At 38.7% G+C, this 26,297-nt stretch overlaps 5 protein-coding genes and 1 long non-coding RNA gene across 7 annotated transcripts; 3 read left to right on the plus strand and 3 right to left on the minus strand.

Annotated features, from left to right (window-relative positions):
* Positions 1-1,067: 1,067 nt before the first annotated feature.
* Positions 1,068-2,562, plus strand: LOC144655446 (NPC intracellular cholesterol transporter 2-like). The gene has a single exon (XM_078515698.1). The coding sequence runs from the start codon at positions 1,133-1,135 to the stop codon at positions 1,589-1,591; it is 459 nt and encodes a 152-aa protein (XP_078371824.1). The 5' UTR covers positions 1,068-1,132; the 3' UTR covers positions 1,592-2,562.
* A 1,303-nt stretch (positions 2,563-3,865) lies between these two features.
* On the plus strand, positions 3,866-5,712 carry LOC144655448 (NPC intracellular cholesterol transporter 2 homolog a-like). The gene has a single exon (XM_078515700.1). The coding sequence runs from the start codon at positions 3,901-3,903 to the stop codon at positions 4,393-4,395; it is 495 nt and encodes a 164-aa protein (XP_078371826.1). The 5' UTR covers positions 3,866-3,900; the 3' UTR covers positions 4,396-5,712.
* Positions 5,713-6,723: 1,011 nt separating this feature from the next.
* On the minus strand, positions 6,724-9,647 carry LOC144655447 (uncharacterized). The gene is made up of 2 exons (XM_078515699.1): positions 9,181-9,647; positions 6,724-7,161 (listed from the first exon to the last, which is right to left on the minus strand). The coding sequence occupies exons 1-2, from the start codon at positions 9,641-9,643 to the stop codon at positions 7,043-7,045; spliced, it is 582 nt and encodes a 193-aa protein (XP_078371825.1). The 5' UTR covers positions 9,644-9,647; the 3' UTR covers positions 6,724-7,042.
* A 1,743-nt stretch (positions 9,648-11,390) lies between these two features.
* Positions 11,391-12,258, plus strand: LOC144653066 (NPC intracellular cholesterol transporter 2-like). Its single transcript, XM_078512979.1, has 2 exons — positions 11,391-11,766; positions 12,112-12,258. The coding sequence occupies exons 1-2, from the start codon at positions 11,454-11,456 to the stop codon at positions 12,243-12,245; spliced, it is 447 nt and encodes a 148-aa protein (XP_078369105.1). The 5' UTR covers positions 11,391-11,453; the 3' UTR covers positions 12,246-12,258.
* A 1,398-nt stretch (positions 12,259-13,656) lies between these two features.
* Positions 13,657-17,351, minus strand: LOC144655482 (uncharacterized). 2 transcript variants are annotated; one of them, XR_013571116.1, is made up of 5 exons: positions 17,228-17,286; positions 17,021-17,043; positions 15,222-15,317; positions 14,762-14,792; positions 13,657-13,972 (listed from the first exon to the last, which is right to left on the minus strand). It is a non-coding gene; the product is annotated as an uncharacterized LOC144655482 (long non-coding RNA). The 2 variants fall into 2 exon arrangements; XR_013571115.1 differs by lacking the exon at positions 17,021-17,043 and having other exon boundaries at positions 17,228-17,351.
* Positions 17,352-23,119: 5,768 nt separating this feature from the next.
* On the minus strand, positions 23,120-24,886 carry LOC144654229 (QRFP-like peptide receptor). Its single transcript, XM_078514318.1, has one exon. It carries the CDS (start codon positions 24,874-24,876, stop codon positions 23,938-23,940), a length of 939 nt encoding a protein of 312 aa, XP_078370444.1. The 5' UTR covers positions 24,877-24,886; the 3' UTR covers positions 23,120-23,937.
* Positions 24,887-26,297: the final 1,411 nt, after the last annotated feature.

Below are 26,297 nucleotides of genomic sequence, written 5' to 3' on the forward strand. Positions count from 1 at the left end.
CTAGTTCAAACTAAAGGTCTTTCGGTTGGATTTGCTTTACTTCTCAGTCGAACACTGTAATTTTACCCCCAATTTCTTGAACCAATTTTTGTTTTCACTGGAGGTTTGTGAAATCGGGATCCCACCGAAGTTCCAACTGAGGAGTTTGGTCAAAATGAAAAATAGTTCAATTGATTTTTTTTTTCAGCTAACTGCTCCAGCTACAGTAGAATGACCCCGGTAACTCGAACTCGGATAACTCATGAACAACCCCGTTAACTCGAACTAACTTCTATTTCCCTTGGACCCACTTTTCAGTCATTTTTACTCGGTTAACTCGAAAACCCCGCTAACTCGAGCTGTTTTTCGTTTCCCTTCAGAGTTCGAGTTACCGGGGTTCAACTGTACTTCTTTCAATTCACATTTTTAGCCTTCAAAGATATTTTAATTTTTTGTTTTATTTCTATCCGTTTTTGTTTCGCACTCCCTGGAAACAACAGATGAAATATAAGGTTGCCAGCTAGTTTCGTACGCTTTTGCTGGACTGTAAAAATTACCAAATAAGGTATAGTACTAAATGATCGACTCATCCATAAAGTTAAAGGAAGTAGATAGTTTAAGACATGCAAGGCTAGTGTTTGAAGTGAAATGTTAACTTTGGCTTCTTTTCAAGCACAATAAAAGAAGATAAATTAGATTTACATGTAACGATTGGCACTACACATAATATAATGCATAATAACTTTTAGTTATTATCGCTAGATTTGCGGGTCTTTAAGTTAACTAAGCAAGCCTACCAGCTGATGTTCACGACTGATGTAAAACGTTCATAACCCGGCTTAGTTTTCTTTAGTCAAGTTTTCAACACATTTATTTAACATGATTTTGGGAAAAACTCCACGTAACAACATTAGTTCGAAAGTTCTGAATTGTATTGTTCTTCAAGTGTTGACGCCAAACCAAAGGTCGAACAACTCCCCCACATTCGATTACTATTGGTCGAGATTGCCGCGTGATAGCTTTTCAAACTCCTTTCGAGTGTTTCCAGCTTCCGTACTGAGCCTCCAGCTTTCATTAAATTCAGTTGCGCCAAGAATTTTTATTCAGTCGCTGAAGTAATCTCCAGACTGACTAACCTGAGACGTGCCTTACAATGAATGCCAAAGTTTCCGTTGCCTTGCTGCTGTTAGCTGTTGCTGCAGTTTCCTCAAAGAAAATCAGCTACCAGACCTGTGCTAGGTCAAGCCTTGGACACATCAACTACGTGGATGTAACCCCCTGCGACCAAGAGCCTTGTGTTTTCAGACGAGGAAGAAAGGAGAACATCACAATCAGTTTTCTTCCCCCGGACAAAGCGATCACAGAAGCAAAAATTTACGCTTACGGAATTAAAGGTTTTTTGCGCATTCCTTTGCCACTAAACCATGATGTTTGTCAAGGCTACGGATTGAGTTGTCCTCTGAACACCGACCTCCCATTGCATTTGGTGTTCCCTGTTGAAATTAACGGAAAATATCCGGTGCCTGCTGGAAATTACAAGCTTGAAGTACACATGAAGGATCAGAATAACGATTTGGTCATCTGTGGAATGATTGACTTAGAAGTCGCTTAAAAGAGATAAGTCCCGGATGGCGCACCTTGAAAAATTTAGCCTGAGTTTTTCAACTTGGTCCAAATAATCTGCTATCTTAATCATATTTGTTTGTAGAGTTTGTTATTACCTAGCTCTTTGGCGTGCTTTTAATGAGATTTCTTTCAGGAATATTTCGCCTTCATTTTTTCAAAGTGTAAGAAAACATGTAATTAAAGATAATTCTGTGCGGACTTGCACCTATACCAAGAGAAAAACGTGACTGTAAAATTTAATATCTATCATTAATTCAATGGGAACGATATAATAAGCGAAACAATAGTTTAAAGATTCGTTTTGTTAGTTTATTGTTATAAAAAGAAGAAAAAAATCTGACCAGTTAATGTATTGGATTGGTTTAGTGCCTTCTTGGCTTTACTGCATTAAAAATACTGCAAATAGGATTTATAGTAGCTATCCAATCCCCGCGAACGCGAGCAAGAGTCTTTCCAATAGCCTGGGTTCATCAAGTCTGTATCCGAAGTGCCCATGTTTCAAAGTTAGCATAAAGGCCCTCATCCATCCTTTTGCATTTGCTTTACCGGGGACGTACACTGCCACGAATGCTTTTTTTAATTATTGGTGCTTATTTTTGACTATACTTATTTCATCGTCCTTTTGTTCGTTTGGAGTGAAATTTATCAGTTGAACTTGAAGGACCCTAGTCAGCCTCCACTATTTTTGATGCCATCGAAATTATGAAAACTGTAAGGCGAAGCGAAATCTTATTGCATTGCTGTAAGCTGTGTTACTGGAAGTCTGTTTTTGAAATTTCTTTGAGCAATTTCACAGTGATCTTTTTCGTTCAGACACGCTTCATGAAAAATATAATACCGAAATTTTTTAATGTAAACAAAAACAAAGGCGTGGCTGACTAGGGTCCTTTAAGATTAGATTAACAGAGAAGAGGACAGGAAAATTGTGACTCACAATAAACTGCCTAGCAGACTCGATACCTTCTACTTAGCTGAGCGAGCGCCTGACTAACGAGACAGATAAAATGTCCACCTTTGTTACGACCGGCGACACCGGTCAGTGCATCTAGTTTGTTGTGATACCAATGGAAATATTTCAAAACGAAATGCTTTTCAAAAATTAAAATCAACTAATGTAGACTAGGCGCAGATAATGTAGTGTTGTGTCTTCGTTTTCAGCTTCTGTACTGTTGCTGTCCCTTTTTAACGGAAATCAACGCAAGTGTACCGTTGAATCTCGATTTCTCGATCCCTAGATTTTTTCTAGCTTATCGATAATTCAAACCAAAAGATCTTTTCTTTGGATTTGCTTCACTCCTCAGTCGAACACTGTCCTTTTCCCCGATTTTTTGAACTCCCGTTTTCTCGAACCAATTTTCGTCTCCCTTGGAGATTCAAGAAATAAGTATTCCACTGCAGTTCCAAATGAGAAGGTACGAAAAATAGTTATAAAAAGTTCAATTGTACTTTTTTCAACGAATTGCTCCAGCTACTTCTTTCAATTAAAATTTTTAACCTTCGAAAGCCGGCTCGCTAGTTCAGTAGATTTGTTTCTTTTCTTTGTTTTGTTTCGCACTGCAAGAAACAACAGATGAAAACAAGGATGCCAACTAGCTTCGTACGCTTTTGCTGAATGTTAAAATTACCAAATAAGGTAGTACTAAATGAGCTATTATGATATCGACTCATTCGTAAGGAAGTAGATAGTTTAAGACATGTAAGGCTAGTGTTTGAGGCGAATTGTTCACCTTGGCTTCTTTTCAAGCATAATTTAAGAAGAGAAATTAGATTTACATGGTAGCGCTACATTGGCACTACACATAATAATGCATAATTATAGTTATTATCGCTAGATTTGTAGTTTTGTTCCATGCCTCACGTAGAATTAAAATGACCCAACCACGGCTTGTTGAACCCAGCAAGCTGATCAGCTGATGTTCCCGACTGATGTAGAACGTTTTATAGCCTTGGTTTTCCTTGCTTTCAAGTTTTCAACACATTTCATTTAATATGATTTCGTGGAAAATTCGAGATTACCATAACAACATAGGTTCGAAAGTTCTGAACTGTTTCGTTCTTCAAGTGTTGACGCCAAACAAGAGAGGACTCTCTTGCGCCAAACCAAAGGTCGAACCACTCTTCTCACGTTTGATTGCTATTGGTCTAGATTGCCGCGTGATAGCTTTCTAAATTCCTTTCGAGTGTTTCCTACTTCCGTACTTAGCCTTAGGTTTTCATTAAATTCAGTTGCTCCAAGCATTTGCATTCAGTTGCTGAAGTAAGCTCCAGACTGACCGAGCTGAGATTTGTCTTACAATGGATGTCAAGATTTCATTTGCCTTGCTGTTGTTAGCTGTTGCTGTAGTTTCCCCAAAGAAAATCAGCTTTAAGAGCTGTGCTTCGTCAAGCCATGGCCAGGGCTTTTTCCAGTTCTGGTCGAGCCGTGGACGCATCGTCTACGTGGATGTAACCCCCTGCGATCAAGATCCAGAAGATCCATGTGTTTTCCGACGAGGAAGCAAAGAGAAACTTACGATCAGTTTTATTCCGAGCGACCAGATCACAAATGGAAAAGTTTACGCTAATGCAATCTATAAAGGAAGGCGATTCCCTTTGCCACTGCCTAATCATGATGCTTGTCAAGGCTACGGGTTAACCTGCCCTCTGAAAAGCGGCGTCCCAGCGGAGTTGGTGTATAATCTGGATGTTAAGAAAGTATTCCCCCGTGGATCTTACAAGCTGGAAGCTCTTATCAATGATCAGAATGGCAATGTGGTCATCTGTGGAATGATTGAATTAAAAATCGCTTAAAACGAGATAGGTCTTGGTTGGCGCAATTGGAAATTTTAGCCTGAAGTTTTTTAGTTCGTCTCAATAACCGCCTATCTTGACTTTACTTACTTTTGTAGGGGTTTGTTATTACCTCATTGTCGAGTATTTTTTTTTAACTAACAAGTAAATATACAGGTAATGTCGTTTTTCTCAGGCAATTGCGTCGTTTGCAAAAGTGACGATCGGCAGAAGATAAAATGATTGCTCGGTACATAAATGGCGATAAAATAGAATTATATAACACCAATTTTTTTTTTTATCTTTTTTTAGCGCAGTTTTCAATTGAGTGTCGTAAAACCAAAAATAATTTAATTAGCTGAAATTATTCTGGCTAATCACAAAGGACACAGATAATCCAGCGAACCAATCAAAACTCGAAGCAAATACATACGTAGCCGGCACGAAACGCGGGAAAACGTGCGCGAGCGAGACACGATTAGTTATGGTTTTAGTTCTGATTGGCCGAGAAAGTGGCGTGTAATTAAAGGCTGGTTCTCATATGATCGCCCGATCGTCTCTGTCGCCTCTGTCGCTTCAAAAAGTTTGCTTGCGATCGGGGCGATCATATGAGAACATTACAGAGACGATCGCTAGCGTCTGCGACGATCGGGACGATCGCGATCGCTTCGATCGTCCCTGTTCTATCCGGGCGATCGGTCGCAGACCGCAGCGATCGCGAACGATTATATGAGAACTACTTTCACAGAGGGGGACGATCGAAGCGATCCAAACTGTCGCATGGTGCATCAGTATTACCCAGAACTACATTTCCGTTTGGCCTCCCTTTTGCTCCTTCGCCGTAAAACGGCAATAAGGAGAAGATAGGAGGCCACGAGGTTTTCTCTTGTTTCGAAGGCTGCCATAAGCGATATCGGAGTTTTGTAAAAACACACGTACGTCGATTGGAATAAAATCGAATATTCATATGCTGTAACAAAGAAAAGATCATGAATTATTATTTTGTTTGTTTAATCCTATTTTGCATATACCAGACGAACGGGGCGATCATATGAGAACCCCCTGATCGCTTCCAATCGCTTCGATCGCCTACGATCGCCTCAGAATTTGCAAACGACAGAATCGTCAGAGACGATCGGAGCGATCATATGAGAACCAGCCTTAAGAAAGCAATCACTAAGCGTAGTAATGCAAAACCAAAGCAGACGTGAATTACTTTCGACACTCAAGCGAAAACCGCTTTTTCCTCAAATGTAAATAAATTACTAATTATTATATCTACCACTAATTTATTAGATGGAACTACGTAATAAGCAAAACAATAGTTTGAAGATTTGTTGTTGTTTTTTTCAGTTTATCGTCATAAAAAGGAAAAAAATATCAACTAATGTGTTGGAGTGTTTCAGTGCCTTCCTGGCTTTATAATGATTGCAAAAAGGCTTTTCTTTTTAGCCGCAATTACGTTATGACGTAATAAGTATCCAATCTCCTCCTAAAGCGCGATAGTCTTTTTAAAAGGACTGGGTCCTAGGTTGCATCCAAACTACCTCTCGTTCACGTCCCAGAAGACGCTTGCTCCTCTAAGCCGGCGGAGCCTCTACACGTGAAACAAGGCTAGCCAATCAAATCAACCTTTTAAAACTATTGCAAAACAAAGGGTTTTAAAATGATTCATTTGATTGGCTTTTCCTTTTGTTAAAATCAAGCCAATCAAATTATGTGTTCCCAGAGCCACTTGTTTCTTGACATAAGCTCTGCCAGCTAAGAGGGACCCAAGTGGCTATGGGGATGGTAGTGTAAAAGCTTTCTATTCACCAATACTGAGGGGGGATTTTGGTTACAGTATACAGCTGTCTTGTAAAAGGTCCTAAAGAAGCGTCAATGGGTATTCGGCAATGCCAAAAGGTGTTATGGGTAGTGGTAGTTTGCCCTTGCTTGATCGACACTCGAGGTGCTTCATCACAAAAGAAACAGAGACTATAAATACACCATTTTCATGTTTTCTCCTTCAATAGCACTGAAACACCATGAACTTTGATCAAGCAACTGTACCCATAATTCTTTCTGGCATTGTCCCCTACGCTTTTACTCCTTTGAAGGACAATAACCTTTTACGAAACAAACCCAAATTAATTACAAGGCTGGTACTATGGTAGCCTGCGAGTTCAGCCGTCTCTCTTCACTCCTGGCTGGTTTGGCATTTCATTCGCAGGCTAGTACTACGGCAGAGAGCAAAATGTTTTGGCCATTATTTCAACAAGCAGAGCTAGCCTTCTTCAGTGCAGTACTGTAATGTAAGAAAAAAATAATAGTATTAACCCTGAAGAACACTAGCTCTGCTAGTTGCCAATAAATTTTGCCCTTGTGCTGAAGTACCAGTCTTGCAATCATTTTAGTTTTACTTACACTGAGTGACAACTGGTATGAGCATAGGAGATTGGGAACAGACAAGTGAAGTAGTAGTATTCTTTGTTGCATGGTCCTCTGCATCCAAACGTTTTTTTCTCAAAAGAGGTATGTACCAAATGAGTTGAAAACCCATCTCTTAAAGGAACAGTTATGTTTCATATTACGACTGAAAAGTCACTTGAATGCAACCGATAACAGGCAACAAGATTTGAGATAAAAAAAAAAGAAATTGTGTGTCTCCACTGTATCTTGTAGCATTTTATAGCATTTTCATACTTTTAAATACAATGTTTCTAAGTGTACAGTTGTTGCAAGAAAAAGTCACATTCAGGGAACACCCCTGACCTGTTTCATCAATCTTTACCGGCACCAGTATTCCTAAAAAAGACAAAGAAATTCTGTCACCTTTAAAACATACAACAAATATGTCAATTTATTTTATTTTATCCCATTTTATTTTAATTTATACTTGGGATATTGATTTAATTCAGGGAGTACAAAATTTGATGCCAGAACCTATTCCAAGGTTCAAAATAGTAAGAGTTATTGTATCAGTCAATTCCAAGGGAGATCACCCTCCCCCCCCCCCCCCAAAGCAACCCCAGGGAATTTTATCAAACAGAAGCCTAGATGGTCGGACATTTGATAATTTGTCAACAAATTGTGTCATAAATTGTAAAACGCTAGCGAACTCAGGAGTGTGATGTTAGTATTTGGTTATGTTAATGTAAAATAGTTTCATTGTATTTTTTCCTATTAAAATTTGCTGATCAATAGGGCATGAGTGTCCGTTAAGACCTAGTGTCAAGGAGAAAACCCAACTGACAATGAAACTTCAGCCTCTTACCGGTGGGGCATTTGACCGTGTAACTGGCCCACATAGTGGGGCATTTGATCAGACATTTTGAAAAAAGTCAAATGCCCCAGGGTTTGCCCCGGGGGGGGGGGGGTCATGATTTTGCTTGGAATTGACTGATACATTAATCCCTAACTATCAAAGTTCAAGTTCATTTCAGATCTCTGGACGTACATAGATAAAATGAAGTGATAGTCAAGGCCCGGCCAAACGCATGCAGCATGTCAACACAACATATAAAGGGTTTATGTTGTGAGATGTTGTGAAGGAGCTGGCCACACGCATGCAACATTTCAACGCAACATCTCGCAACATTGTTGTGCACAACATTTTGAACGTGTTTGGCCACCCTGTTGCAATATGTTGCAGTACAATGGAAGGCGCAAATCAAACTAGTGTGCATGCTCCACCGCAACAATGTTGCACGAACGTGGCCAAACGAGTACATCAAGCAACATCCAAAAATGTTGCCAGATGTTGGAAGAAAAATTTGATTATTTTCAAATTTGGTCCAACATGTTGCAACAGGGTGGCCAAACGATTGCAACATGCTGTGCGCAACAATGTTGGGATACCATGTTGCGTTGAAATGTTGCGTGTGTTTGGCCGGGCCTTCAGGGTATTTGTCACTGGGTTACTAAAAATCCTTGTCCGTTTGGGTTAAAACATACAGCATCAAATAATTATACACAAGGATAAAATAGTGCAATACAATATAAAATACATCATTATGCCTGTCATTTTAGGTAAACAAAATAATGACTTTTACAAGGCTAGAAATACAAAATTGGTAGTTGTTCCATTGACAAGCCACTGAGTTCTTACCCTACAGAATTCGAGTTATTTTATGCATAAACAGACGAGTGTGAAGTCGCCTCTCTTTCACCCTGCAAGTAGAGCCCTTTTTTCCACTGATATACTCAGAAGAAAGGGCTCTGCAAGAATCGCATCAAATCTTTGTTGAGCATGCGTGAGGCTTATGTGAGGCTTGCACGTGGAGCTTGCGCGAGGACCACTTAATCTTAGCATGTACACGTGGAATGGCATGATAGATTGTACACAACAGCATCAACAAATTGTTTGTTTTACAAATGATACACAAGCAGCACACGCACACAAACGGCAGCAGATGGAGAGAGCAATCGTCAGCTCTCATGCTTTTGAGAGCATACTGTGGGCTCCATCTTGACCGTCAGATTTTCCAAAAAATTAATGCCTGCGCAGCAAAAACCGGTTTTATCTGGGCTGACTAGCCCAAACTATGGGGCTGCAGCGACTTCAAAGAAATGACACGATTTTTACAGAGCCTCTTTCTACTCCCAAATCTCACCCGCAGGGAAGTTAAAGGAGGCTCTGCTCGCAGGGTGCCTCTTTTTGTTCACACTTGGATGTGAAACACAAAAAATCACACCCCGTCACTTTTTATAAAGCTAAGAAAACACCACGTTATACAATAACATACGCAGAGACTAATACAAATATACGACAAAAGGAGCCCCAAACCTTTTGGTAAGAAAACTTTTCTACACATGCACACTCACCATTACAATTTTCCGTGGCACATTTTGACGTCCTGTTGATGTCATCTACTAGTTTCATCAACTGGCTTGTCTCGCATACAAACAAAGAAGGTTCTATTTTCAGGGCTTCGTTTTTGAAGGGGGAATTCATACCCTTGGCATGAGACTCCAAGTCTGACTGCTCGCCTTCAATTTGAGAAGTCTCAGATGATATCTGAGAAGTCAAATTCCTCTTCTTCAGAGTTTCCTTCGCTTTCTGAGGGTTGGGATACCTTGTCTTGCCTGGAGAAACGATCACTTTTCTTTTCCTTGAGGCTGTTTCGCACTCCTCAGTCGTCCACAGAGCTGGCAATTTTTGCCGTGAAAAAAGTCCAAGCCCTCTAGTTTGAGCACCTTTCTTTCCTTTTTCTGAAAACATCTTTTTCTTTTCTTTCTTCGATTGTCGTTTTCTTCGCGCGGTTGACGCCATTTTACAATTGCTCATTCTCGTCCCCGGAGCCCGCGATCATTTTGGACTGGGCCAAGGATCGAGACCGTCACGCGGCCTCAAACACAGAGGATTGTCTGCCTGTGTTATCGCTAGATTTGTAGTTATTTTCCACGCCTCAGGTAGATTATTAACTGCGCTGCGCAGTTCTTGCTCTGCACGGGGTTTATTATTATTATTTTTCGTTTTGTCGGTGACCTGCACCAAACCTACACTCGGTCAGGCTCACGCGATGTTTAGAAGCTACAAATCAGTAACAAATGGAAACATTTTCTTATTTTTTGTCTTTACAAAGAATGTTTAGTGTGAAATATTCGATTTTGAAGCGTTTTATTCCAAGGAAATTCTAAATTTTTATGCGTCGAAACAAAAATTTATTTCAGCGGGCCAGAATCTGTGAATAAATACCATTACGTTGGTGTAAAAGAATGTGCTGACATGACAAGTTTCACTTTCGATCGGCTAGACCTCGAGTCACGTAATTTTTCAAAGCTATTATCAGCTACCTTTCAAATCTTTGCGAATCCATTAATCTTTACTTACAAAATTCAGTGTGAAGTATTTTGAAGCGTTTGAATCGAAGAAAATACTAAAATCTCACGCTTTAAATAAATACGCTTTAGCGGGCAAGAATTTACATTTATTTACATTACGTTTGTGTCCTGGAATGTGCTGGCGTTAACAAATTTTTACTTTCACAAGGCACTGATCGGCAAGAATCACGCAATGCTCTGAAAGGTTTAAAAAGCTGCTACAAACGGAAACTAAACAAATCCTCTGGTCTAAACTTAGCATAAAAGTGTGAAATATATGGATTTTTTAGCGTTATTTATTTTTGGAGCTGTGCCATCTATAGGATTTCTGAAATCTGATGGAAAGCACTGAGACAAACATGCCCTGACTTGCAAGGGTTACGTCGTTGGTAAATTAATTCCCCGGGCAATTCCCATTCAGCAAAAGACAGGTCTGGTGTTCTTCTAAAATTTGATTTAATTATTTGCTCCAATATTCCATTTTCGGAGCTGGTTATTCAATCTTTAAACGGTAATTCAAGACAACACTGGATGCTGATTTAAGAGATGTTTTTGTTTCACGGATCAAGATCGTGGGAACTAAATTTGGCCACCATTAGCATATAAGAAAAATGTTTAATTTCGGATGGAACTAGTCAACCATGAAATGTCACGCAAGGTGTTTTCTTACCATCTTGTTTGTCAGTCGCAACATTGTTCGACGCAGGAAAAGGGGATAAGGGGAGGGGGGTGCATTTTTTGTTCCCCCCACATGGCTCCCCTAAAGTGCTCACGAGACCAGCGCAGTTGTAAGCTCTAAGAGCTCTTGTAATTAAAATGACGCAACCACGGCTTATTGAACTCAGCAAGCCGATCAGCCGATGTTCTCGACTGATACCAAAAACCTTAGTTTTCCTTGCTTTCAAGTTTTCATTTCATTTAATACCGGTTAATACTATTTCCGGAAAAGCTAGAGATGTAAAAAACCTTAGTTTTCCTTGTTTTCAAGTTTTCATTTCATTTTATACGATTTCCGAAAAAACTCGAGATATAATCAACATAAGTTCGAAAGTTCTGAACTGTTTTGTTCTTCAAGTGTTGACGCCAAACCAAAGGTCGAACCACTTTTCTCACATTTAAATGTTATTGGCCGACACCGTGCCGCGTGATAGCTTTCAAAACTTCTTTCGAATGTTCCTTCTTCCGTACTGAGCCTTAAAAATTCAGTAGCTTGAAACATTTGCATTCAGTTGCTGAAGTTAGCTCCAACCGACTAACTTTAGACCTGTCCTACCATGAATACCAAAGTTTCCGTTGCCTTGCTGCTGTTAGCTGTTGCTGCAGTTTCCTCAAAGACAATCAGCTTCCAGAAATGTGGTTCGTCACCCTTTGGACTCGTGGATATAACTCCCTGCGATCAAGAGCCCTGTGTTTTCAGACGAGGAAGGAGGGAAACCATCACAATCAGTTTTACCGCGTACGACGTGATCACGGAAGCAACAATTTACGCTTACGGAATTAAAGGTTTTTGGCGTATTCCTTTGCCAATAAACCATGATGCTTGTCAAGGCTACGGCTTGACTTATCCTCTGAATGGCGGCATCTCCAGTAGAGCTAAGGGACTCTGAAAACAACCTAAGGGACTCTGAAAACAAACTCAATGTTCCATTACCGCGCACTAACTATTACAAAAACAGCTTTACGTACAGTGGCACCATCTTGTGGAACAGTCTTCCTATTAACGTAAGACAAGCAGAGTCCCTTGGGCAATTTAAAAAACTAATTGAACAAATACTCTAGCTAGGGCACGGCATTCGTGGAAAGCAGCTTTTTATATTTGTACATATATTTCTATATTTCCCCTCTTTCTTGTATATATATTATAATTAGATTGTTGTATTGTAAGCTGATGAATTTGACCGTGTTTTAAATAAAGATTATCCATCCATCCAGCTAAGTTGGTGTTCCCTGTGGAAATTACCGAAATGTATCCGGTGCCTGCTGGAAATGACAGTCTGGAAATACTCATGAAGGATCAGAATAACAGTTTGGTCATCTGTGGAATAATTGAATTAGAAGTCGCTTAAACGAGATAGGTCCCGGATGAGCGGATCTTAAAAAGCCTAAATCTTGCAAGTTTGTCCAAAGCATCTATCTTTATGTAAGGGTTTTGTTAAAACCTCTTTCTCTGTTTTTTTTTTACCTTAATTACTGAAGTTTTATTTCGAATTTCTTTCAAGTAATTTTGTAACATAGCTCCTTGAAAGATCGGCCAAAAATACAAAAGTTGTCCAGTGAGTACACAAATGGCAGTAAAAAGCAACTGAACATACATGACATTTTACTTTTTCGAAGCGTAAGTAAATAAGCATTTTTTTTTATTAAAAAAGAGACTGTGCGGACTTGGATCTATATCAGAGAAAAACTCAACTGTGGAATTTAATTTCAAACCATAATTTAATTAGGAACGATGTTATCAGCAGAACACATGAATTAATAGGGACTTTAAGATACCTGGACGGCTGACCTCGAGGACGGTAGAATTTCGCGAGGAGGACTGGGCCGATGTCGACGTTCGTGGCGGGAACTTCCAACGTTAAGAGCCGGCGTGTGTGAACGGAGGACGGCTTCGTTAGGGATCAATAATTCCAGCCCAAAACTGCGAAGAAAACATTTGGCGCCAGCCCAAAGTCTGGGACAGAAAGCACTATTTTCTCACAGGGAACAAATTTCAGTGGAAGTTTAAGAAACACACACAAGAAGTCATAATTTCACGCACGAGGCTCACCATCAGCGTGCAGCACACAAGCACAGCAAAAACGCCGCAAAACTGGACCACACAGCACCAAACCAGAACAAGGACCACTACAGACGTTTGAGTAACGAATCAACAAGCACTCCCGTCACTGGTGGACGGCACCACTCCACGTCCCGACAACAGCGGACGGAGCTGGACGGCAATGTGCGTGGAGCGGGCAGCGCAAAACGAACACGCGAAAAATTACTCCGGTCAGCCGTCCCGAGGTCAGCCGTCCAGGTATCTTAAAGTCCCTAATGATGTCTGAAGACTAATTTGTTTTGTCAGTTGACTGTCATTAAAAGAAAAAATACATGTATATATTTCAAAGTAATGTGTTGGATTGTTTCAGTGCCCTCTCGGCTTTATTATGATACTAATGGGGAAAACGCTGTAGAAAGGCTTAATCTTGTAACCGTGATCACGTTTTGAAGTAAAAACTATGCAATCCTATCAATTATTGAAGGATTTGTTTGCCTGAGAAGGTTTTGTGTGCAGGGGAGAGGGGGGAGGGGGCAAGGGGGTGACAGTGGTATGGGGTGAAGGGTTTTTATTTTCGGTGGTGTACTATTTTTGGAAGTTTTTGGTATTATTACAGCACTATCGCGGCAATTTTACAACCGATTCGTTTCAAAATTGTGTGAATCAGTCGACTGTGATATATTTAACATATGGGGATAATATTAGGCCAAGAATCTTTATTTATTAGTCTTTATTTAAGATATGCAGTATTTCAACTTAGCGTTACAGTCATCCCTATTTCTAGTTTTACTCATTATTCCGAGGTGACGGTTTGGAAACTTCCTCTTCACTGGCCAGTGATAAGTTAAACAGACACGCATTCAGCATTTTTGCAGTTACATGCACATGGTCTGCAAATTTTACCAGACGGACATGGCGCGATGTAATGGCATGGGTTAAAGCCACTCTGTTTCAGCTGGTAGCATTCCTGAGGACTCGGTGTTGGGTAAGCTGGCCAGCAATAGCATCTCGCAGTTGCAGACGGACCGCCCGGACCTGTGATTTTGAAAAAAAGGTTCATTATCTTTTCAAGTCTTATATATGTGAGGTCTCAATAGAAATTGCTGTAAGCCAGCCTTTTCGTAATTTTCATATAAACAAGTCTAGACTCTTTAATTTCAACTATTGGGCTTGAATTCATCAATTGCCTAGTTTCAAAAGCGCTGTGTGACGGGGGCGGGGTATCTTTTTTTAGTTTGCGTACTAGGGGTTATGGTATTTTTTGCTTTGGTCACTTATGTCCAGGACTGAACGTAATTATTGTTAAATAGGTACTTTATGTTTGACGGCTCCTGACGGTATTATTTTACATTTCCATATTACTTCATATTTGACCGAATTTGGTGTGTTTTGGTGAATTTTTATTTATGAGGACACCTTGTGATGCCTGTCATGAAGAACGTGCATCTCATTCGCGTTTAATCCTGGACATATATATCTGGTGTGTATTGATAAAAAAAGCGTGACTCCAAGTGCACGTAACAAGACGCATCACGGAAAGCACGAGAAAGCCGCTGTAATAAGGATAGCACGGATCTTTTAAGCAAAAAGTGTTTAAAAACACCCTTTTCTTTGGCCATTTCAACTTGACAAGAAATAAAATACAAACTGCGGCGACAAACATAACACATGGACTAAGCATGGTTAAAAACAAACAACAACAACAAAAAAACTAGAATGTACTTGACGTTTGACGAAACAACCCCAGGCAAAACTTGGCAGGAGAATGTTTTACTTGTATGTAATCTAATCTTAAAAATGACAAATCCATTAAGAGCTTCGTACCTATTGGCTTCAACTCCAATTCGCCCTCAATCTGTGTAGAGAGAAAAGAACATGTTTAATGCACTAGAAAATCTGATTTTGGAGACAAGAAAACGAACCACAGCGCGGAAGAGCTGTTAGGGACCACAAACTGGTCAACAACAGAAAGCCCATCCCCCCTTCCAAAAACGCCTTTCCCCTCCCTATAATTAGTTCCCAGGCTATCCAGTGAATAATTATATGTTTTTTATGTCCTTACATTTTTTAGGGCTCAAAATTTCGTCAAATAATAGCTCAGCTAGCTTCAAACGCAAAATTTCTTCCGATGGGTACGCCCGATAAAGGTACACCCCCAAAAAATAAATTCCCCGAACTCTTCCCATTTTACATTCCCCTAACATGCATACCTCCAAAAACAACGTAGTAAAAAAAGGTAAAAAAAAAAACCCAGAGCTTATGATAATGTCACCAATTTGCTTACCGGAAAAGCCTCACCAAACGAAACGTAAATTATGAACAAGGCAGTTAAGATCTTCATGATCGACATAATGGCTTCAAAAGTCCGTGGCTGGTATGCCTGTAAACGAAAACATTTAAAAATCATCTCTGCCGGCTTTAATGAGATGGTGAGTCATGAATCCATAGACATTTGACTTCACGCACAATTTATTTTTTGGCGAAGCAAAAATTTAATGGCTTGGTAGTCTTACTTACGAACCTAGTGCAAAGTCGCCCGATGTTGCACATAATTTATATATTTATAATTATTATAATTATTATTATTATTATTATTATTATTATTATTATTATTATTATTATTATTATTATTATTATTATTTGTCCCTTATTGTGCCATTTTATCATATAAGGGCAAAAGAACGCGCAAAATATGCCACGTTATTTAACAATTATTCCATGAGCGCGCGTTGGATATGAGATGGTAGATCTTCGTGAAATAACCGTGTTGTTTCACTGCATCACTAAAGCAAGAAAAACGTTGACAAATGTTTCATATGCAGTGACGTCAATTCCATCGGCCAAAGGGTAGTATAAAATTACTGTCAGTCACCGTTTTCAAACAAAACAAGATGCAAAATCATAATTTTCTTTTGTAACAGTCCTGGTGAAACCCTAGTGATGGCCAGAAATTAGATTAAAAAAAACCTATCGGGGCAATTAAAAATCCACCAGGGTGTTTCAATTTTGCAACGCCGACAAACAGGCGACCACTGAATATAATCCTTTTTATTATACATTGTAGTCACTATCTGTCTTCTCATTGGCTAAGAGCCTACAGTTGATTCTGAGAATCAGTGCAACCTACAGAGTACTGAATAATTTGCTAGCAGATTATTCACTAATCTGTAGGTTGGGCGCGCAATACATGATTTCCGAGAGGAATGTGGGACACATCTGACAGCGAAGGAAATTCATAGTTCGTCAATTCTCTTCTTTAACCGAGGAAAACATTTACCTAATCGAAAAATTGCTGGACAATAAATTCTCGGAAAACACAAAATGACCGACAAAGATTGCGGAGGAACTATTCCACGAATACCTTGAGAGAAAAGCATGCAAAAGCAAGACGACACTGTGAGTAGGAATTAGTAGAACGGAAAACGTATCGGTTGATTTATTTAAGGGTTTTAGGTTTTTTTACGAAGGTGGTACATCCCACCAAATCTGGGGATTTAATTTTTCACTAGAATGGAATAAAACTCATTTTTTTTTGTTGTTGAAACACAAATTTCAATATCGTCTTTGTTATAGATTAAATACTTTATGGTAAAACGAGCGAGTCTTCCCTCTCATGTCATCCGAATCAAACCGCACGGTAACTCAGTACCAAACGTTTCTTGCAGAAAATGAATAAAAGGAACTTTGACATAAAAGCTGGATGCTGAATTCGCATGTTTCTTATGATCAGAAAATTTAAATAACTGTATCATTTGACTGTACTTTTCTGGAGTGACCTATTCTCGAATTTGCGCATTTTTATTTTTTAGCATCAAGTCTCATTTGTAGCTGAAAATTGGCGTATAACGTTTCAGCTTTGATGGATTATTGTAGTGGATAGTGGACGATGAAAGCAGTTAAAGGAGCTTTGTCACGGATTGATGTTTGAACAGCCAAAATTTATATTTGTGTCGCAGGAAACCCTAAAAATAATAGTCCATTCTTATTAAAAAAAAAATGCTATATCAAAGCACTGAAACTGTTAACGAGCATCTTGGGCTGCTGATGGCTTAGAAGAAAATGGATTGCACTTGAAAAACTTAACTTTTCAGGTTGTTCCACTGCGTCTACAAAAAAAATCTATAATTAAAGACGTAGCTTAAATTGGATGCGCAAATTAAGGTTATATCTCCCTTTAAATGGTGTTTTTCATGGGTTAAGTTGCCCACTACTAATTTCAGAACAGTTAAGATCAAAGCTGATCTGCGAAATCCCCGCGACGTAGCTCCTTTAAGTTTATTTTATACTTACCAGTTTGTCGTTAATGATGCAGTGTGGTTAGGAACACCCTTTACCAACAAGTTAGTGCTGATAACTGAAATCAATTGAAGCTCGATGTTTTGTTGGCACTAATTTCTAATTCATTCATAGAATAATCACGATTGTCAGGTTTCCACAGCTGAGAAAACTTCAGGCTTTTAAATGGTGCGTCACTAAATTGGTCTATATCTTTTTCTAATCTTCGTAGTAATTTTACTGTTGGCAGAATTTCACCCAACTAACAGTTCCGCTTATCCGAAAAAAACAAAAAACAATGTCACTTTAAAAAAAAAAAAAACAGATTTGGGGGGATTATAATAAACGGCAATACGTGTATTAATAAAGTAAGCATCGATTTAATAGCTTTTTATGTTAAGTAGTTGTCGTTTTTGAAAATCAAGACGTCAATTTGATACCCCAGTTGAGTAAATATGACTCGTTAATAAAATTGTTGTTTACAGTTTTTCCAATGAGTAAGTAGACTTGTTAACCTTGATCTTGGAAATTAATTGTTGAGCCAGTTTTAAAATTCATTTTTTCAAATGTAAATAGCATATTAAGGGTTTGAGGATCAAGAGAAAATAATACTAAGTCAAGGTTTGCAGTTAAAGAGTTACTTTGCAGTGGGTTGCAGTTTACTGAGAAAGAAAACACCTTAGAAATAAAAATAAACCAAAAAGGAACGGCGAACTTTAAAATCTTCGCCATTTCATTAAGATGCTATAAAGTAAAAAGGCGCGAGTAAGAACGTAGTCTTTCCAGGTTAGCTTAAACAGGTTCTAACATAAATGGTAGTTAAAACAAATTTAGGCTTTTCAGGTTCTTATTTTCTGAGGAAAATTTACATTGTTGCTAATAGAACTTTTAGTGATATTCGACCTATTTTTGAATAAAAGTTGCATACCACACAAGTATTTATGTAAAAATAAAGCACTAATCATTCCAAACATCACATTGTATACATATACAGTAAAGCCTTGTCCAAACTTATTCTCCCAAAAGCAAACATTTTTAATCAATTTTTGAAAAACAGAACATGTTGCCAAATTTGAGGCTTTATTGGTTCTTATAAAAATGGGGACTAATTTGCAAGTTTTAGCCTAACAGGTTCTTAAATGTAAGGTTCTTACTCGCGGGTTTTTATTGTATCCGTGACTTTGCTCCAAGCTGCAAATCAAACGGCAATATTAAAGCTATTTCTGTGAGCACAGCACACATTTTTGCAAGTTAACGTGTGGTATCTATGACATGTTTTGAGAAACTGTGCACCTGTTGGACTGAAAGTCGTAATAATCAGACTATTCTCGAAAGATTTCCGATGTTTGTTGAAAAAGCTAATTTCACTCTTTTTTTCTCTATAAGAATATATTTTATAAGAATATCGAGGCTGAAATTTGCGAAATTTTAAGAATATTTTAAGAATAAATCCTAGGCTAAGAATTTGTAAAGAACATAATTTTGTGTGTTACGTTGGAAATGTGTAATTACAATAAGGTACAGTGATATGTTTTCAACAAAACCGTTAAAATTCTTTCTTTCTTTAAATGACAAAACTAGTAAAAAAAACAACAACAAAAGCAGCACTAGCCGTATGTTTGATGCTAATAACCTTTCTGAAAGAAATAACACACTTGTAATTGTTGTCCTTAAACATTCTAAAACAGAAATGTCAACGCTATAATCTAAGAATATGCACACAAATATTTCAGCCTTAAATCGACAGAAAAAAAAAGAATATTCAGCCTGGACCGGAAAAACAATATTCTTATATAAAGAAAGAGTGTAGCCAAAAACAACAAATCCAATATTCTATGGCACATTGGGTGTCGGTGGTAATTGGTAAACTGTTGAATACAATGGATTTGGATATACTTTGAGTACAAAAAAATATTCACAACTTCGAAAAAAATTAGAGTGCTATTCAGATAAGCTGTTTCTTTTTCCAATGGAATGAAAAAAATGAGAATTCTGGAATATTGTCACCCCTGTTTCTCTAAAAAGGTAACCGAAAATGACAAAACGAATACGACCGATATCGGGTGGGGGGGGGGGGGGCGGGCCGGGGGCTGATTGTTCTGTCAACTTATATAAATGCGCAAGACACCTTATTATAGGACCTTATAGGAAAATAACAAAGCATTTTAGCAACGCGAAAAAAATGAACGCGTAATAAAATTAACGCGAATTTAAGAAAAGTTCTGGTTAGATGCTTATAGTAAACGTTTTAACATAAATAAAATTAACGCGAATTTCAAAAATTCGAGTTGGTAATAGAGGCGAAGATGGGGCTGATGCAGTTTAAAATGCGAGGACCAGAGGACGGCTGACATTTCAGGCTAGGGCCGATGATAATGAAACTGAACAAAAAGATGCAAAAACATATCAAAATTTAGGAAATCACAATGAAGTACAAAGTTTCGATTCCGAGATATTTTAAAATATAGCCACTCAGTTGTGTTTCGCAAGTTACGCAGTGGGACACTCAAAGCAAAGGAAGGTGAAGCACTACTATCTTATTCGATTCTTTTGGGCCTCGAGTGAAAATTAGTATGAATCCACGTGATGGTGGATTTCCAAAAAGACCCGTTTGGGGATGGAGGGAAGGAACTAAAGATTTCAAGTCTTAAACTGGCCGATGTTGCTGGATCTGGAGTGAAAAGAAGCCTTAATCTACGTGGTGGTATTTTTAAAAAAGGGCTCAAAATCTTCATTTTCAGCGGCTCATTTAGCAGTTTCTTATTCCATTTTATTTGGACCTGATGGGAAATGAATGAATCAACGCGATGACGAATTTCCAAAAAGACCCAAGCTGTAGGTTTCAAGTTAAAGCTGGCCGGTTTTGTTGGATCTGGAGTAATAAAACATAAAAAAAAAGGAGGTGGTAAATTGCCAACAAGGCGCGAAGCGCCGAGTTGGCTATAACGACTCGTATCCAACAAGAGCGAATAGAATATTTGTTTTATTAAATTCTTCTTTAAGTTTAAATCGACTGGACATTTCAGTTTGATGTAAACGAAGTGATAGTATGAGGAGGCGGGAAAATTTGTAGCGTTGTGTTCACTTTTTGAGTTGAATGAAACACACGAGGAAAGCGAGCGAGAGAGTTTTCTTCTCAAGATTTTCTAAAGTCGTCTATATATCCTGGAAATTGTGACAACAGTTAAGATTTACGGGATGATCCGAAGCAAAAGCTTTTTCTGGAAACTACACGTCTTGTGCAAGTAGAACGAAGCAAGTGTTGACATTGTACTTGTAATTTACGGTTCCACGGCTGTCATCAAGACTGCTATATTATTTGAAGCGAAATTGAGCTCAAAGTGGAACAGGTTTATTGAAGTATAAAAGGACAAGACCAAGATTAAAAGGTAACAAACTTTACAGAAGTGCTGAGCCTAATTTTATGACGTACAATGAATGAAACTGTGTCAGTTTGCCGTTCTTTCGTAAATTATTTGCTGCTTTTCTACTTTATTCACTCGCTCTTGTTGTGCGTTTACAAGTATTATTAATTTAGCTTAAACTTTTCGCATCAATCCTTTTGTTTTGCGTAGTTAATTTAACTATGGCATTTCTGTGGTTTTTGTAGGCACCGCTGAATATTTTTTGTTCATAAAGCTCGCCAAATTTGCTGTTTTCAACCATTTTTCTGATGGAACTGTCGCTTCCCGCAGAAAAATTTTACGCTGGGCGGCACTTGCCGCACTCATTTCCCATATAAGGTCAAACATAGGTATACGAGCTGATAACCGGGATTCAGTGAACCAATCAGAAAGCTAGAAATGTAATATCCGAGGTTGAGGATTTAATAATACATAATATTTTAAGAGTGAGAGCAAGCTTTAATTTTTATGCTGGTATTTCAACACATGGGCCCAAAGTCGTCATTTTCAGTGGCCCAGTAGTACTTGCTCATCGAATCTTGTAGACTTTGAAGTCCCATACTGGCCGGTTTTGGTGGATCTGGAGTGAAAGTAAGCTTTAATCTACGTAGTGGTATTTCAACGTAGCGACCCAAAATCGTCATTATCCAATTGGCTCCTGTAGTCTCTTTCATATTCGATTGTTTTGGACGTGGAGTGAAAATTAGTACGAATCCACGTGATGGCAGATTTCCGAAAATACCCAAACTGAAGATTTCAAGTCTCAAAGTGGCCGGTTTTGCTGGACCTGGAGTGAAAATGAGCTTTAATCTACGTGGTGGTATTTTAGGCAAAAAGGCGCAAAATCGACAATTTCAGTGGCTCATTTAGCAGTTTCTTATTCGAATCTTTTGGACCTGAAGGGAAATTAGGATTGAATCCATGTGATGGGGGATTTCCGAAAAGACCCAAACCATAGATTTTAAGTGTCAAAGTGGCCGATGTTTCTGGATCAGGAGTGAAAATAAGCTTAAACCTGCGTGGTGGTATCTAATCAAAAGGGCCCAAAATCGTCATTTTAAGTGGCTCATTTAGCAGTTCTCTTATTCGATTCTTTTGGACCTGTAGGGAAATTAGGATGAATCCACGTGATGGCGGATTTCCGAAAGGCCCCGAAACTGAAGATTTCAAGTCTCAAAGTGGCCAATGTTGCTGGATCTGGAGTGAAAAGAAGCTTTAATCTACGTGGTGGTATTTTAACAAAAGGGCCCAAAATCGTCATTTTCAGTTGGCTCATTATTTTAGCACTTTCTTATTCGATTCTTTTTGACCTGGAGTTAAAAATAGGATGAATCAACGTGACGACGAATTTCCGACAAAGACCCAAGCTGTAGATTTCAAGTTGAATCTGGCCGGTTTTGTTGGATCTGGAGTGAGAGTAAGCTTTATTAATTTTTTGTGGTGGTATTTCAACACCTAGGGACCAAAGCCGTCATTTTTTAGTGGCTCACGTTGTACTTCCAAATCGAATCTTTTGGACCTGGAGTGAAAATTAGGATGAATCAACGTAAGTGAGGGATTTTTTAAAGACCCAGACTGTAGATTTGAATCTTCAAACTGGCTGGTTTTGCTTGTTCTGATTTGAAAATAAGCTTTAATCGACATGTTGGTATTTCAAAACAAGGGCCCAAAATCGTCATTTTCAGTGGCTCATGTAGTACTTTCGCATCGATTCTTTTGGACCTTTTGGAGTGAAATTAGGATGAATCCTCGTTATTGGCGGATTTCCAAAAACCGTTTTCAAGTGGTTGATTGCCACTTCCTAGTAAAAAAAAATGGGGGAATATGACCACGGATCATCATTAGAGTTAGTACATTAGAGAGGGCCAAAATTTATTAGTTGTAAAACTATTACGTGTAACCCTCTATAAATAAAGTTTGATTGATTGAAATTAATATTTCCGAAAGACACCATAAAGACTTGAGTAGGCCTTCTCGGCTTACCGATTCACAGCCTCCGTGACCTGACGCCTGGCGTTTTCTTTCACTACTGCGTTCTTGTGAACCTGGGGCTGTAGACGGGTCCGTATTGCTGGAAATATTCGAACTTCATCTATAGGAAGTGCTTCTACATCTCAATATTTTCCCATGTTTACGTCGACGGCGACTTAAAACAAAATGGCGTTCCACGCGGCAAGTGGTGTCATGTGACAAAATCGAAAAGCATGATTCATCATCTCTTGCGCTTGGTCAATCGCTGCGTAACCGCAGACAGCCGCGATAAAAGTTGAACTCACTTCACTTTTTGGGAAAACGCTCACGATCGATACGTGCGTATACGTGCATATAATGAACGTAAATACCTAGAAAAAACGTTACATTGGAAATTGGACAACGTTAGGTAAACGCACGTAATCGCACGCGTAAAATTAATTTTTACGTACGTTTATAATTTTTACGTACGTTAACGTGCGTGGAAAAAAAAATGCGACAGACACTTTTATTGAGATTCATGTGCATTTTAATAATCAGTTTTAAGATTTCCGTCCGAGAAATTGGCATCTTAAAAATTTATATGTCTTGATGTTCAGGTAAAAATATTTCATTTCGACGTCAACAATTGCATAAGAGCCCTTCACTGTCAAGATAACCGAAAGTTAATTAAGCAATATCCATGGCTTTTTTAATATTAATAAACGAAATATAATTGTATTAGCATGACCTTTGATTTTCTAAAACTACATGTAAACATGTGTTGCATGATTTACGTTGATTTTCGTTTGTGAACTAGTTGGAAAATTGATCTATTTGCAATTGTTTTGATAAAGAAACACGGTAAAATTAAAATTGAGTTAGCAGCTTAAACAATACATCTCTAGTGAATCCTTCAACAAATATCCTAAACGTTTTGTCTTAGCTTAAATTTTATACTTTTGTTTCCTTTGCTATCCCCGGGTGTAGTTGAAGGTTCCTTTTACAGGGGCACCCAACGAGAAAATTTTGCTATAGGTGTCGGAACACCGTTTTTACGGAAAGTGTAAGAAAAGTGTATCTTTTCAGATACGCTAGCTAAACTTTGAAACTTCAGAAAATTTTAGAAAACGAAATATTACCCGAATTTACGACCCGCTGTTGCCTTCTCAAAAATCGTAGCTGACCTTTTTTCGTGCCCCAAACGACATTTTTCTCTCTCCGAAGACAATATGAATTACTTTCCCCATGTCCCGCAAGTTAGAGCTGTAGTAGTCTCCAGTTTTTAACACACTTTAATCCGTAAATCGTAGGCGATTATAGATCTTCTGAACAGATATTCGCCGAAACGGACTGTTGGGTGCCCCTGCTTTAAGAGGTGAGATTCCTCGACTTCGATTTTCTGTTAATAAGTCTGGAAGCCGCCGAGCTAATTTTGCTGTTTAAGCCAATGTACAACCATGGGTTAATGGCACTGTTTGCATTGCCGAACCAGAAACAGAGATTCATAACGAGGGCTGGCAAGTCGTTTACCCATATGGATAGGAAATGATATACCTGCCCTGGAAGCCAACAAAGCGCAAACACAGTGACAACGATGATGAGCATTCGGACCACTTTTCTCTTGGTAATTTCCCGGTTTTCTCGATGCTGATCCAGTTGATTTCCAGGTACATTATGGAACCACAGTTTGTGAGCGATTATGGCGTACAGGATGAACATTACACTTAAGGGGAACATGTAGTTGATCACAAAGTAGTAAACATAAACGCCCAGACGAGCTTTCATTTCGTGACCCAAATTGGAAAATTGGTAAGTGCAATAGGGTGTTTGGTAATTCAAGTCTTGTACAACTAGTACTGGAGCGACAGACATTAAAGCCATTGATAGGATCCAGATGAGTGGTGTAAGGAGTTTCGGTTTTCGGAACCAGAGATGGCGTCGGAAGGGATACACGACTGCGTAGAATTTGTCAATTGCCATGAAAGTCAAGCAAAGAATGGACGCGGTTATGGTGACCAAAGCTGAAGACAAGACGACTTTGCACGTTATTTCTCCAATAACACCACCCAGCAGCCATTTGCCGCCGGTGTTAAAGTGAGCAATGGCATAAGGCATCACCACCAACGTCACCAGTAAATCCGCCACGGCCATGTTGACGAACATGAAGCTGGTCAGTGATCTTGCCGCTGGTTTTGTCCACACGATGTAGATTAGAAGGGTGTTGCCGACCAAGGATACGAGCATCGTTATGGCGTACAAGATGGTAAATGTGATCATTTCAGCCATTCTGCCTTGGGTGAATGCCATTTTCACTTGTATTTATCTGTTGGTGAATAGCAACAAGCACGTTAACCTTTGGAATAAATGGAATGCGTGAACTATATGATGATGGCTATAGGATTCATAGGAATGTAAGATGGCGTCGATGGGAGAGCTAGCCAATGTAACAGTTGGGCAAGACTGGGTAGTTCCCGTCACAGATGATCCGCGATTTGCGAGACTTATCGTTAATGAATTAGCGTGAAGTGTTGGTCTAATTTTGCAAGTTTATGAATGAAACCGAGGGCGTAGACATGGCCATAAACATCCACTATTCCACAGTACGGGCCCAAAAAGCGAGTTCAAGGAAGTTTTTACTGTTGCTGCAGAAAAATTACCGGCATACACGCAAGCCAAATTTTTTGCTTGCATTTTTTGTATTTTTTGTTTTTTTATGTTAATATAAGTCAATTTTAAATATGTAAATAGTAATTTCTAATTTTAATTTTTCGTTATCAAATATTTTGTTCTCGGAAATATTAGTTTTAAGTATTCTGAACAGTTTAAATAAAGTTTTATTATTATTATTATTATTATTATTATTATTATTATTATTATTATTATTATTATTATTATTATTATTATGTTGTGCAGTGAGCTTATCCTTCCTGGTGGTCGCATTAGGGACCTTTAGATAATAGCACGAGTACAGTATGTTGCCCTATTTCCGGACACTTTTTGCACTAACCGTAATATCTTACCTCAGAATAGCACTTACGAGCTGAAAATTACCCACAATGTAGCTTCCACTGCTGGTAAGTAGGTCGTGAAGTTTTATCTTCTAAATCTCTTTGGTTTCTTTGTAATCACGGAAAGAGTTGGTAAAATTCGGTGCCCTAATTCCGGACAAGTTGCCCTAATTCCGGACGATCGTTACGAGGAAAATACTCCCTTTCTCTCTCACACAAGTTTGCTGTGGGTATGCGTCCGGAATTAGGCACACCTCACCAAAATTGCAACTAAACTCTTTGGTGACCGTGCTCGGAAATAAAAAGCAAAAACCAAAAATTTATTATATGCTGATAAACCTAGTCCTCTTTCCTTTACTTTAATTCATATATAAATAAAATCCATCACGCACTTTGCGAGAGCAGAGCGCTTTATTGAAAAGATGTCGTTTGACGCGCTGTAAAAATCGCATTTAAGAAGAAAAATATTTTACCTACCTCCACGAAAACTTTAATTTTCCCGTCTGAACTGAGCGCAGCTCGGCCAAGAAAAGAGCAAACGAAAGCAGACTAATCGCTAAGTCTTCTGAACGTTTTGTTTAAATTAATTTTACTGTTACGACGATATACGAAATTGTCGAAGTTTCCCGAAATAGGGGTGTCCGGGAAATAGGGCAACATGCTGTACGTAGTCAAGTTTTCCGAATTTCGATCCAGCTACATTCCCAGAGCCCTTACTCC

The sequence above is a fragment of the Oculina patagonica genome, chromosome 5 (genome assembly GCF_052425735.1).
Source record: "Oculina patagonica isolate OP01 chromosome 5, crgOcupat, whole genome shotgun sequence".
In the NCBI taxonomy this organism is placed as follows: domain Eukaryota; kingdom Metazoa; phylum Cnidaria; class Anthozoa; order Scleractinia; family Oculinidae; genus Oculina; species Oculina patagonica.